Source organism: Dermacentor silvarum, chromosome 4 (assembly GCF_013339745.2).
Source record: "Dermacentor silvarum isolate Dsil-2018 chromosome 4, BIME_Dsil_1.4, whole genome shotgun sequence".
NCBI lineage: Eukaryota > Metazoa > Arthropoda > Arachnida > Ixodida > Ixodidae > Dermacentor > Dermacentor silvarum.
Window position 1 is genome coordinate 5,815,134 of NC_051157.2, and position 13,025 is coordinate 5,828,158.

A 13,025-nucleotide genomic window follows, 5' to 3' on the forward strand; every position below is an offset into this window, starting at 1 on the left:
GCTTAGATCTTGTACAGATACATATGTGTACAAGATTGTAGACGTGGGTACAGCCACCCCCGAATTACTTGGTAGTTTATGCAATGTACGCGTAATGCGGAGGTTGTGGGTACGGATCCCGTCGCGGCATGTTGATTTTTTCAGTCCGCTCCCATTTCCCTAATACATAAAATTTTTATACTTCAAATAAAACAAGAAATAATTTACCCTGTTTTCCGTGGCGTCATTACCTGTGGACTTCAAATGGTTGTGATCATAAGTCGGCGAACTCACTCATTAGTCGACTCACTGAGACTCAGAGGGACCCGTGAGTCTTTTGTGAGAGCAGTATCCGCTGTTTGATTACCAGCAATGTCATCGTGACAATGCAGACATACTGCACATGAACAGTATAAAAGACTACAGTGGAATATCAACATGCTCAAACCTACGTTCTTTCAACTTCATTGCTCTCATGGAAAACATTTCTGACATATGCTTATATTACCAGTAAGAAAAAAGTAGCAAACGCAGATCATTGATAGCGATAACAAAATATTCAACTAATACACGACCTAATAGCTTCTATTTCTTATGGGCAGTATCAACTGCAGCAAACATAATTCAATACTATAACTACACAGGCGTGGTGTCAAGAGCCTATGGACAGACATGAAAAAAAGTCCATCTTTAGATGGCTACGAGCACTTGCCGTCACAACGCCGCTGGGGCAATAAGAAACGCGCGATGCTGACAAACGTTTCAACTGCCACACCACGCAGTGTGTGTGACTGCTGAAATTCAATTCTCCGCATTCTTACCAGCGTATTCTTCAATGTTACTCCACTAAAAACTCCACCTCGACTTGATGGACGGGTGGGTGGATGAATGCTATGAGCGTCCCCTTTGAAACAGGGCGTTGGGTTGTGAGACCAAGCCCTTTTCTTATTTTGCCTAATGTCTTATCTATCTTTTTTATTGCGGTAGCAAATATATGGACACTTCAACCGGATTTCTGCCGTCGGCGTCGCCGTCGCCGTGAGGTTCCGTATAGATTCCAAGGGCGATAAAATCGTCGCCGCGCGCCGTATGCGCGAGCGAAAGCGCGCGGGGGACGCGTGCTATCACGGAGGGCGAACTCCCCCGCCCGCTATCACAGAGAGCGAATGCACGGCGGAAAGCAAACGCGACTGTCGCGCGAAAGGCCATGGGGGTATGGGAGGGAGGGAGGCGGGGCGGGGCGGCGCTGTGCTCCGGCACCAAAGGCTTATCTTGCCACTCAATCTCCCACGCGAAAGCAAGAAAGCGGGAAGGCAGCGCGGGAAGGAGAGGGGGAGGGGCAGCTTCTCCTCTGCCAACAACTTCTCCTCTGCACAACTCCTATGCACTTTGCCCGGCGTTGGCGGTCGCCCGCACCGTCTATCTCCACACGGCTCTGACCTTTGTATGCGCTGTGCATTCGCCGCTCAGTTTCCGTTGAAGCGATAGACCGCGCGAGCCTTCGCCCGCTGCGGCGGCTGCGCTTGCTGCCAGCGTTTTGACAGTCGTTGTCTGTGGTCATTCAGTGTGATCTATTCGTGTTTGTTTGTGCGCGCTGACACCACGACTGTTAATTCAGTTAGTAAGCGAATGTGTCCAAGTTTATGCAGCCGATAAAACCACTATCCCTACTCCGAATAGCTCTCTACTAATTTGCTATCGCAATCGATGCTTCGACTTTCGGGCGAAACTTCGTCATTGTTTAACTGACAAAAACCTCCCTTCATCAAACTTTCTGAACCATCATTGGGAACTTTACGTCTCCGTTGTTTGTGGCCTCCTTACTTTTCTGCCACCAAGCACGAAAAAGTGAATGGCAGCGCCTTCCCTCACAAGTAGTGGTCACTGTGCTTCATTGACGCTCCATGGCCATTGTTGACAAGCGTAGTAGCAGCGCACGGCAAAACGAGGACGCAGAAAAGAAACAGACGGGACTGTGTCCTCGTGCGCTGCTACCAAGTTCCAACTCGCCCGATTCACCATCCTTGGGCAGTTCATTTGAAATGTCTTGTTCAATGGAGGAGCGGCACTGTCCTCAACTTGGTGCTAAAGGGGCTGAGGTTTTTTACTCGGTGCAGTGGGGACAGAACTTTGAGTCGGGGATCTTTTGAGAATACCGGGGTTAGACGTCTGACTTACGGCCTCTGCTTGACGTTTTGATTGCTGCATTCAGTAGAAAGTGACGATCTTTTCAGCTTCTTGTATATTTACAGTATAGCTCAGTAGAAGTTGGACAAACTCAACGTAGGATTTTGTATGGTTAGGGCCTTTCCGACGTATATTTTTATGAATATTAAAAGAATATGCACTTGTGTTCGCTCTGCAGTACCAATGGTGGAAAGTGCGCACCTGGAAAACTCAGTGACTTGCTGGGCGAAGCGTTCCACAAAGGTGCTCCGACAGTCGGGCAGCAGCAGCCTGGCCAATCGCCTCAGCCACACGGGCAGGAACTCGACGGGCGTCGAAGCCCCGGCGCGGAAGAAGGCTTCCACCTGTCGGTCCATGGAGCAACGCCGCGGGTCGTCCAGGTCGTAACGCTGGCCGAACAAGTACAGGGCCACGCAATTGCACACGCTGGCCGCCAGCAGCAGCCGAGAGGGCACCGGCTGCCCGTCGCACTTGGCGAGCGTCTCGACCAGGTGCTGCACCTCGTCCTGCGCCGCCGCCAATGCAACGCTTAAGACCCTGCCGCGACATGGTAACGGAATCGCCTTGTCTCTGAACAGTTCCGTGCGTCGGCCCCTATTGTGCTAGTTCCAAAAATTCTTCGTAGAAGGCGCATGTTAGGTTATTTCAGGTGCCCACCACTCAAGTTTTTCTAGTTTTTTTTGTATATGTGGAGCACGAAACCCGACAGCAGCTGTCCGAGTGTGTACGTTAGCTCTCACTTGACATGTCTTTTTGATTCCGAACGCATCCCGGTTCAAAGGTTCAAGACATATATGGGGAATGTTACCTTGAAGGTGTGCGGTCTCCAAAGGGCGGGAACGCTGATAGACGTTGATTTCTATAGCCCATAATGATCCAAACTGCTAGAGTCGTTCAGCTAGGTCGCTTGACTGAATAAACTTCAGTAGCGCCTTCGTCGCCTGCTAGCTGGTGTGAAGACCGTATCAGTATCTGTGTGCGTGTATACGCGTGTGTGTGTCTTTTCTTCCCCTCTCTCTCTCTCTGGTTTTCTTCTTTGTCTTTCAGTCTCCGCTTACCCCTTCCCCTGTTCAGGGTAGCGGACCGGGTGCTCATCTTCAGGTTAAGCTTAATTCCACCTTTCGCGTCTCATTTATCTCTGTTTCTCTCTGAAAGTGCTAACTTTAGTATCAACTCCGTCTTCATTATCTCCTCTCAAACGTAACAAGCATTGGTCAGTGATGTTTTTCTTGATAATAGTTTCTAAGTAGCAGTAATCTCCCCAATTAAAACTGAATGATGCATTCGTCACTATTCTGTGAGAACGCAAATGCCCCTTAATATTTTCGACACAAGAAAGTAAAGGTCGCGACGATTTTACGGAACGCTTAATCACTTCTACTGTTTCTGGACTTTGCAGCATCAGTGATTGCCTCACTGCGTGTTGATGAAAAAATACTTCATGCCTGGACTCGAATCCACATGACATCCTTGCCGAAACCCAGCTCAGCCATCGCCTGCATGCACACCCGTCGGTTCTCCTTCCAAGCTTTGCCGTTGAGCGCCGATAAGCCTGAAAAAGATCAAGCCAAGGTTATAAGCCATGGTTCACCAAGACGCTGTCTACTATGCAACGTGCATCTGGTTTAGAGGAACAACGAAACACAAAAGCTGTGGCTTCAAGAGGGCATTGCATGTTGGAAATGCTACGACTTCCAGCACACTGCACAGTTTTAAAGCGAAGAGCATTTATTCAGATCGCACTTATATGGAAACTAAAGGCGAATTTTGCTGCCGCTGTGATGTTCCGCATAAAGTCCACCTATCGAAAGAGAGAGAGAGGGAATAAACATCTTTATTGAGAGATTATTTTAAGAGTTGTCTTCGGTGTCGTCTCCCCTTTCCAGGAAACCATAGGCTTTCGCCGCGTCTATGGCCCTCGCTACCAGCTGGCGCTGGCTTGCGAGGGTGGAGCTGGCTCGGCCGCTCGGGCACTCTCCCAAAGCTCAGATGTGTGGTATGGATTGGGTGATTCTCTAAGGGGTGATTCTGTACAGCCCCACACCATGTGGTAGAGGGTGCCCTGTGCTCCACAAAAGTGGCAAAGCGGAGAGGACATGTCGGGTGTGAAGTTCTAGATGGGTGGGGGAAGGTGTTGGTTTGCAGTGCTCTAAGAATGCTGTCATTGCCTTTGGTTAGTTTTTTATGCGGGGTCGCAAATATTCTTCGTTGCAACGTATAGTGCATAGTAATTTCCTGATAAGAGACTAGAGGGTGTGGTCGCCAGGGTTCCTCCGTTGTGCCAGGGGCTCGGTTAGTGAAACCTCGAGCCGTGAGATCGAGCCCCGCGCGTCGTATGCAGTGGACGCGAGGGAAAGCATGGGAGGGGAAGCCGAGGAGGATGGTGGCCTGATGCGCGCCGTCTTCCTGCGCGCCCATTGCTAAACATGTGCGAGTTGGTACTTCGGTAATTGCGCCACAGAAAAAAAAAAATCAGGAGCCATTCCACTCTGTGAAGGTGGATGACCTGCGAAGCTGTAGCACATCACACAAAGTTAAACAAGGGTACATGCATTTATTTCCATCATTTGTTAATGGTAGTGACGATAGCTTTGCAATTACTGTGATATACACTGATTGGTACCGTTACATATATTCTTTGCCAAAGTTAAATCTATACAGGACCGTTGTTGAGTATTTGAGTGACTCGGATTGGTGTCGCACTTGAAACCACCAAACTATTCCAGCACAAATTGAGGCAACCATTTCTTGTCTGGTTTTGAAATGTCCACATTGAAGTCTCCAACGATAATCACAGGGGTAATGTCATCACGGCTAACCCATGAAACGTGTGTGGTCTTGAACTTGTGGATAATCACACTTGGGTGTGCCTGGAGATATACACCCAGTGAATATCGCACTTCCGTCTTTCGTTTGTACGAGACAGACATCCCCACAGTCAGTGGCATTGTCCTCTTGCGAGTCAAGGTTATATGGTTGTACCAACATTTTGTCCTTCGCGTATATGGCAACGCCTCCTGCTCGTTAGACCACGTGCTGTACAGAAACAATTCTACTATACCCATCGAATTGAAACAATGCATATTGATTTATGCATTTAATTTATTATTATTATTAGGGGCCGAGTGCTGAAGCCTGCTTCGCCTCCGCCGCGGTTCGGCCCGGTATTGCACTATCTCCGGGATTGGCTCAGCTTTTTTTCATTGGTGACACGAAAAATACATGGAGCCATATACAGCTTCGCTGTAAAAACGAAACGGCACAATAACACAAGTGCGGACTTTCGACTCAAGGTTTATCCGCCTCAAACGGAACAATTTTCAACAACACGTGGTTGACAACAGACAACACGAAGACAACAGACAAAGGAAAAAGTTAGAACATTCAAAAACAAAGTCATTTCTCGTGCAACGCGATTGCAGGATACATGCATATAAAATTTTGCGATATATGTACCATGCCTCAATTTTTGTTTCGCTTGGGTTGCCACACGGCATAACGTCCTAATTGAGTTACATATAAGCATGCAGGCCCGTTTCATAAAGATGCTGCAGCAGTGACCTATCATCTCGAGGGTTGTCTGGCTATGCTGCAGCCTGGCTGTCCTGAGGAGCATTTTTCGCAGTGCCAGGAAATGTGCGACTGTCAGCTGCCATATGTGTCGACGACTCGTGCTCAATTAATCTCACTAAATTTACACAGCGTCGAGGCTGTCCGATATAGGCAGAGCCGCACGAAACGCCACCCTGACTGCACATCGAATTACCTGCCAGTTCATGTGGCCCTTTTTGGCTTCACTATCTCTCTTACACGGGCGCCAATGCCCCCAAGCTTATTGGGTACAGAAAAAAGGAACAACTTTTACGCCGTATATTTAGTTCCTGAGAAATATGGGACCACTGCTACGTTCTTGGTTTATTGCTCTTGTTTTTTTTTTGTTAACTTAATTGCACAAATTGCCTTTTCAAATGCTTTAGTCACGACGTAATCTCTAAAACCCGCGCATTTTAACCTGCCTACTTCTCTGGGACTACCCATGCAACCAAAACACACCTTTTATGGACCGCCGAACTCGCACAGGAAACGGCAATACCATATTGTACAACCTCCGAGTACCCAGATGGGTAATTTAATATTTCTTTTTCCTAGCGTTGCCAGAAGTCCCCACAAAATGTGATCTGGTGCTACGAACAACATGAAATCCAGGAAACGCAATTTTTTCTCGTGGGGAACCTCAAAAGTGAACCTGGGGCCATTACCACATTCTTTGAAAGCATTAAACCATCAGGTATTGGTTAAAAAAAAAGAAAAATGGTTAGGATTTGTTATCAACAGGTCTACGGACCTGAAGATTCTAATAACCATATCATCCATGTTCTGTGTAATTCGTTAATAAGCACTACCCCTCAAAAATATTGCTCAGAAGAGGAGCAATCCTGGACCCAATGCAGATACCTTCTTTTTGTAAAAATAACGTTAAGGCGTAAACGACTTCGAGGCGTAAACGTTTAAGTTAAATTAAATTATGGGGTTTGACGTGCTAAAACCACCACGATTTGATTATGAGGCACGCGGTAGTGGGGAATTCCGGAAATTTGGACCACCTGGGGTTCTTTAACGTGCACCTAAATTTAAGTACACGGGTGTTTTCGCATTTCGCTCCCATCGAAATGCGGCCGCCGTGGCCGGGATTCGATCCCGCGACCTCGTGCTCAGCGTAAGCGTTTAAAGTAATGAGTTGAGCACTCTCCTTTTGAAGGGCGCTTACAATATAGCTCAATATATTTCAAGCAGGGTTTTCCTTTTTTTTCGCAAAACAAGTCCGCTCACATACCTTCTGTGGTGCTTGTGAGTGCCCAGTCCTTAGAGCGATGCAGGAGCTCTTTTCTTGTGAACAACTTCTTGACAGTTTCGTAGTCATTCAGAATGACAACTTTGATGCCGGCCAGCCTTATCCTGGTTGAGAGTACACGAACAACACACGCTTAGCTTCCAGACACTTAGCTTTGGCTTTGAAAGGCACCTAACTTAGGCTTTAAACTAGCTGTAAATAAGAAAACGCAAACACCATCGTTATAACGATGATATTCGCAACTGCTTCTTTGCAGCTAGTTTTTCTCTTTTGTAACTAGTTGCGCAACGTTGCGCCGATGCTGTGTGGTCTTTAATGCGTACATTAATGGAGCATCATGGAGCTGAAAACCGTGCACTCCTTAAAAATATGTACTCCCGCGATTATGTTAGTACACTACCTGCACACCTCCTGCGTGCCGGAAATGTTTTGGAAATGCGTTTCCTAGGTGTTTGCGGGCAGTGGCCCGAGGACGGTGTCTTGGCGGAGGTGTGCATAGATGTCACTCACGCGGAAGTTATGTAAGTCTGTAGTGTACTGTATATATATAATATATATATATATATATATATATATATATATATATGTGTGTGTGTGTGTGTGTGTGTGTGTGTGTGTGTGTGTGTGTGTGTGTGTGTGTGTGTGTGCGTGTGTGTGTACACATTTTCGAAAAGCTTTAATTGTCCGACGTTTCTGCCGGCCTGAATTCTCTGATGAAAGCCGGACCCCAGCCGGAACGCAAAAAATAAAATGTCGTTTCGTGCGTCTTATCCCTGAAGCACCTGAAATCAGTGGATCCAAGGACTCATCTGACTTCATGTATATATATATATATATATATATATATATATATATATATATATATGTCATCAGCCTATATTTGTGTCCACCGCAGGCCGAAGGCATCTCCCTGCGATCTCCAATTACCCCGGTCTTGCGCTAGCGGATTCCGACTTGCGCCTATATATATATATATATATATATATATTGTAATGCAATAACGGAGACACAGAGACAGCACCCGTTCCTGGGCCGGCTGTTCTATTCTCTGCCTCGTCGTCTTCTCTCTGTGCGCGCGCCCGCAGTCCGAGCGCCCGAGCCTAGGTGCGTCTTTTTCTTCATTACACTCGGCCACGCTGCTGCAGATAGCTCAGGTGGTTGTGAGGACACGCTGATTATGGAAACCAGGGAAAGCCGTCCTGTGCGCAACCAGCGTCTCTGGGGGTCGGCACTGCGTGTTACGATCGGGTCGCATATCTCGTCGACGTATATCCCGTCGCAATTGGACACGTAGAACTGGAGATCGTGCACAACGAGCAGCCGGTCTGCTCAGTCGTCGCGTACTTCGCAACGTTGCCGCAAAATGAACGAGGCTAGTTGTTGCGCGCGAATCAGCCGCGCTTGACAAAAAACCGCGAGCATTGCGCGACTGGTCTTTTGTGTGTCTCTTGCAGTCTCTCGTGCTGGTAACCCGCGACAGTCCCTTGAACGTCCCGAGGCCTCCCATGCGTCCCTCGCGCGCAGGCAGGTCCTCGATGACGATGAGCTCAGGCGCGCCACCCGCCTAGGCCTCCGCCAGCGAGGCCCCACTCGGCGCGGGGCTAACAGCGACGTATTCGGCCAATGACCCCAGTTGAAATTCCAGCATGTGGCGGGTCCGGACGGTTCTGCCCGCCGCGATCCATCGGCACATCGGGCTCCTGGAGTGCCAGCCGCTGAAGCACTAAAAAAGCCGGCGCCTCCATGCGCTCCGGCACCGCTGCATTCGGGAGCCGTCCCACCGACCGCTGCGGATGGAAAGCGGTCATGGTCCCCAAAAGTGATGGTGTAGAAGTATCGGACGCTGACGCAGAGACCGAGACCCGTGGTGGAAAAAATGGCTCGCATCCATGATTTACCACGAAGCGGGCTACGAGCCCGTCTACTAAAGCCATGCCGGGTGAAGGTGCAACGGCGAGATGGTGCAGCTCCCGAGCTTCACTGGGTTGCCGCCACAGTACCTCCGCTGGCGTAGACTGCCGCGTGAAAGTATCAGCGGTGACTTGCTGCGTGATCAGAGGTTGTGGTGGAGCTGATAGGATAGCTTGAGTATTAGCCGCCCGGTGGTGGGTCAACGCGGGAGCGCTGGTTGCCATGCGCTTCCCACCGTCTGGATTGAAGCAGACGGCGACACCCGGTGAGCGGGCGTCAACGGCGGAGCAGCCTGCGGCCCTCCCTGTCGAGGCGTTGCTGCGCACTCCTGCCGCAGGATCGAAGTGGGAGCTCTCCGGAGCGTCGGGCGCAGAACTGCGCTTATCGGACTCACCGCAGGCATGAGGGATCGGGCCGAAAGCAGCTATCAGCGCTGCGCTCCATTCAGGCCAGGACCGCTGCTTGACGCCTTCGTAGGTGTCCCATGCCTTTGCGGCACCGAAAAGTCGTTTGGCTGCAACCAGCCATCTTTTGTGGTCTGGCCAAGCATGCCGATCACCCAAGGCATTGATGGTGTGAACCCAAAGGGTGACGTCATCTTCAAAGCCGCGAAAAGGTGGTATTTTTACGTAAGCCGGCTGCTGGAAGTCGCAGCGGCTCAAATCAGCCAGGCTACTTGTCTAGCTGCCCGAGGAACCAGTGCCGGTGTCCACGGACAGTGCGGTCGTTGTGGTAGTCGCGGCAGCCGGTTCTACCACCAAGGAAGCATGGACGGCATACCTGGGTGGCTGAGGGGTCGAAGTAGTGCTCACGATGATATTCTCGCCAAGGGAAGCGTGTACGGCGTTCCCAGGCAGGACAGGTCCAAGACGGTGGTGCCGAAGCGCTGTCTCAGTGTTACGTGCAACGGCGCAACCACTGACGGATGCGAAGGTGTTCGTCAAAAGCGTGAGCTGGTGATTCAGCTTGGCGATGGCTTGGACGAGATCACCGGTAGAGTCCTGTCCAAGAGCCAACGAGGAGGCTTGGACGCCGTCCCCGGATGGTGCGGCGGGTGCTTGCGACGGTGGTAGGGTGGCCGGCTCCATAGCTTAGGAAGCGTGTACGGCGTTCCTGCGCAGGAGGGACCGGGCACGCTGAAGAACCGTGCGAGGAAACACTTAAGGCCGGAACGCCTTAAGTCAGGTCGGTTGTAGTCGCCTGCGCCATTGTAATGCAATAACGGAGACACAGAGACAGCACCCGTTCCTGGGCCGGCTGTTCTATTCTCTGCCTCGTCGTCTTCTCTCTGTGTATATAGGCGCAAGTCGGAATATATATATATATATATATATATATATATATATATATATATATAATATATATATATTGTGGTCGTGGCCTCGACGGGAGCTTGGGAAAGGAGCCTGCGCCCTGAATTCCCGTCGAAACCCTCGTGAGGATAGAAAAAAAAAAGAGATGGATTTTCACCCTATTTCTTACTGTATGGTCGACACCCTTCGCACACCATCGACACCATTCTACCGTACACCAGAGTGTGTGCCTATTTCTGCCACTGTCAGGCATGCAGAAGAGTGCCGCGACCTAGCACGGGCCTTTACTTCCGATAATCAAGAGCGCCAGAGGAGCACTCGCGGTGACGCCACTTCCACGGTCACCTTCGATCCGGGAGCGCTCGTGTGGCTCTCAGTCCCTTTCACTGCCCCTGGCCTCTCCTCAAAACTGGTCCCGAAGTATGAAGGCCCTTATCGTGTTCTCGAACGCGCATCTCCTGTGAACTACGTAATAAAACCAGTTGAGCCATCTTCATACATGCGCCGCCGTGGACGAGACATTCATTGTCCATGTCGACCGTCTAAAGCGTTACTTCGACCCGCTCATCGTGACGAGCTGTTAGGTTGCCGGACGGCTCCCTGATCGCTCCCGAGAGTGATTGTAGCGAAGAAGAGAGACGCTGGTGGATTCAGCGCTACTGGCTCTAAACGCTAGTGGGTCGAGCGCTCTCGCTCAGCAACGGCTCTCGTGCTGGGAAGCTGTGACTACACTGCCCGTCGACGTTGCGCTGCTCCCAGCTCTTCCAAATAAACACCTTTAGAATATATGTATTGGCACGTTCCAGTTACTTTTGTGCTTCAATGCATAAAACGATGTTTTGTTAAGAAAGTAACTGGAACGCCAATGCATTTCTCCACAATGTTCGGGAATCAATGTCTCGAAACTGGTGCCATCCTGAGAATTCGTTCCAAGTGGATCCGCCTTGCGAACTTCACGGCTAGAATTTGTAAATTGCAATATAAGGTAGGACGTTCTGGTGGGCTAGTTGGTTCATAGCTTTTTGAAGTTTATAAACTGCGCAAGAAAACGAAGACACAAGAAGGAAAACACACACGACACCACGAGCGCAGACTGCCAACTGTTTATTTCTGGGATAGCAAGCAGCATATATTTCACTCATGATCCTGAACAAAGGGGGCACGTGTTCAGGATCATGAGTGAAATATATGCTGCTTGCTATCCCAGAAATAAACAGTTGGCAGTCTGCGCTCGTGGTGTCGTGTGTGTTTTCCTTCTTGTGTCTTCGTTTTCTTGCGCAGTTTATAAACTTCAAAAAAAAAATATAAGGTAATCAGTTAAAAACCTAATTAGTGAATTTTCGTTATTTAGTCGAGTATGCATTTCAATTTTTTGTGCAAGTAATTCCCGCCTCTTCGAGTAGACCAGCTGATGGACTAAAATTGTGCTATCTGCCACAGGCAACATGTAAAAATATTTTTGACAGTGTTCACTGAAACACCGTGCATATACTTTTCAGTTTCTCACGGTTATACCATAGTATTTTTGAACTATAGAAACCCAAGATCCTCCCACAGTCTCCATCTTACTGCGTTTCACTTGTCGCCGAAAGCCAACATATGCGCAATGTCGCTGCTAGCCACCGTTGAGACGCAGAACGTTGCGCTTGCGAACAGATGGACTTCCTGCTTCTTCAGTGCGATTTCAGACTGCGCTGTGTTTGAAAGTCACACTGTGACTAATATTAGACCTTTATGCACAATTTCGAGAACTAATCGTCAAAAACGCGGTATTTGACATTTGCGAGTAAGCTCTTTTCAAGGAAGCAATAAACTATTTCGATATAGTTACTTCGACATGATTATCTACCGTGCACCCGTTCGGACATTTATTCCGACTTCAAGGGGCTGTTGAGGGGGTGTCGCGCTCTGTGGACACAAAGCTCCGCTCCACTTTGAGCCCAGCGAAATTGTGCCTCTTTTGCAATATTTTGCTGGTCTTGGAGTGTCATCCCTGATTTTAAAAGGCTCTCTATACTATTATCGTGGGGCACCGAATACTTTGTGAAAAAATACTTTGTAAACAGCGCACGACCGAGGGTTCCGAACTCAGGTCGGTAATCGTGCTGCGTGTGTCCTCACAATGGCAGACGTATAATGCGGGAAAACAATGCTCGAAGGCCACGTGGAACCGCTGCTGTGGCCGAGACTGCAACGATCTCGGAGGCTCGCAATAGCGCCGGCTCATGACGCTACCCAGTCAGGCATTATGCGGGATGGCAAAGCCTCTTTAGGGTTGCAGCCCTCCTTATCCCTGTGACTGGCATATTCCGGAGCACACACAAGAGCGCTCACATGAAGACGTTGCCGTACAGTGCCGCCCAGCGTGGACATGGTCCCAAGTGGAAAGTGGCGCCCACCGAGAGCAGGTTTCCCAGCAAGGGCACGCCGCGGGGACCCGCAGGCAGCGTCGGCGGGCGCTCACACCGCTGCGCAAGCGCCACCGCCAGCGACAGCAGCGCCACCGCTACCAAGGTCACAACGACGCTGCAGGACAACGCCATGGCGCCGGAGAACTGCACGAGAAGGAGGGCGAGAGCTCGATGTTCGCTCGAGCCCATTTGCGATTGGGCTCTAAACGCTGTTACTACTTGGTGGCATAGTCAGCTTACATTATTTCCTGTTATTCATAATCGATTTGATTGAAAACTGACAATTATAGCACCAGTTGCGTCGACACCAATATTTGAAAAGTAAATTGACATTTGCTATTCCGTTTCTGCAGTAAAATGTAGTATTACGAT

At 49.5% G+C, this 13,025-nt stretch overlaps 2 protein-coding genes across 2 annotated transcripts in view; both read right to left on the bottom strand.

Moving 5' to 3' along the window:
* LOC119448055 (cytochrome P450 2C31) overlaps window positions 1-3,568 on the bottom strand; it is a 28,173-nt gene extending 24,605 nt beyond the window's left edge. The window contains exons 1-2 of the mRNA XM_049665126.1: window positions 3,527-3,568; window positions 2,368-2,768 (exon numbers count right to left, since the gene is read on the bottom strand). Coding sequence (XP_049521083.1) covers window positions 2,368-2,768; window positions 3,527-3,568 — 443 coding nt within the window. The remainder of the gene's footprint in view (window positions 1-2,367; window positions 2,769-3,526) is intronic.
* LOC125939672 (cytochrome P450 2D15-like) lies at window positions 3,204-12,785 on the bottom strand. The gene is made up of 3 exons (XM_037711549.2): window positions 12,577-12,785; window positions 7,001-7,122; window positions 3,204-3,718 (listed from the first exon to the last, which is right to left on the bottom strand). Exons 1-3 carry the CDS (start codon window positions 12,783-12,785, stop codon window positions 3,606-3,608), a joined length of 444 nt encoding a protein of 147 aa, XP_037567477.2. The 3' UTR covers window positions 3,204-3,605.
* Between the last annotated feature and the right edge of the window lie 240 nt (window positions 12,786-13,025).

Excerpts from the sequence above, each read along its gene's own strand:
- LOC125939672 (XM_037711549.2), bottom strand. The coding sequence starts at position 12,785 with ATGGCGTTGTCCTGCAGCGTCGTTGTGACCTTGGTAGCGGTGGCGCTG. Across the intron at positions 7,123-12,576 it reads CTGTACGGCAACGTCTTCAT|GATAAGGCTGGCCGGCATCA; the intron begins GTGAGCGCTCTT and ends ACTCTCAACCAG. Across the intron at positions 3,719-7,000 it reads ACTCACAAGCACCACAGAAG|GCTTATCGGCGCTCAACGGC; the intron begins GTATGTGAGCGG and ends GATCTTTTTCAG.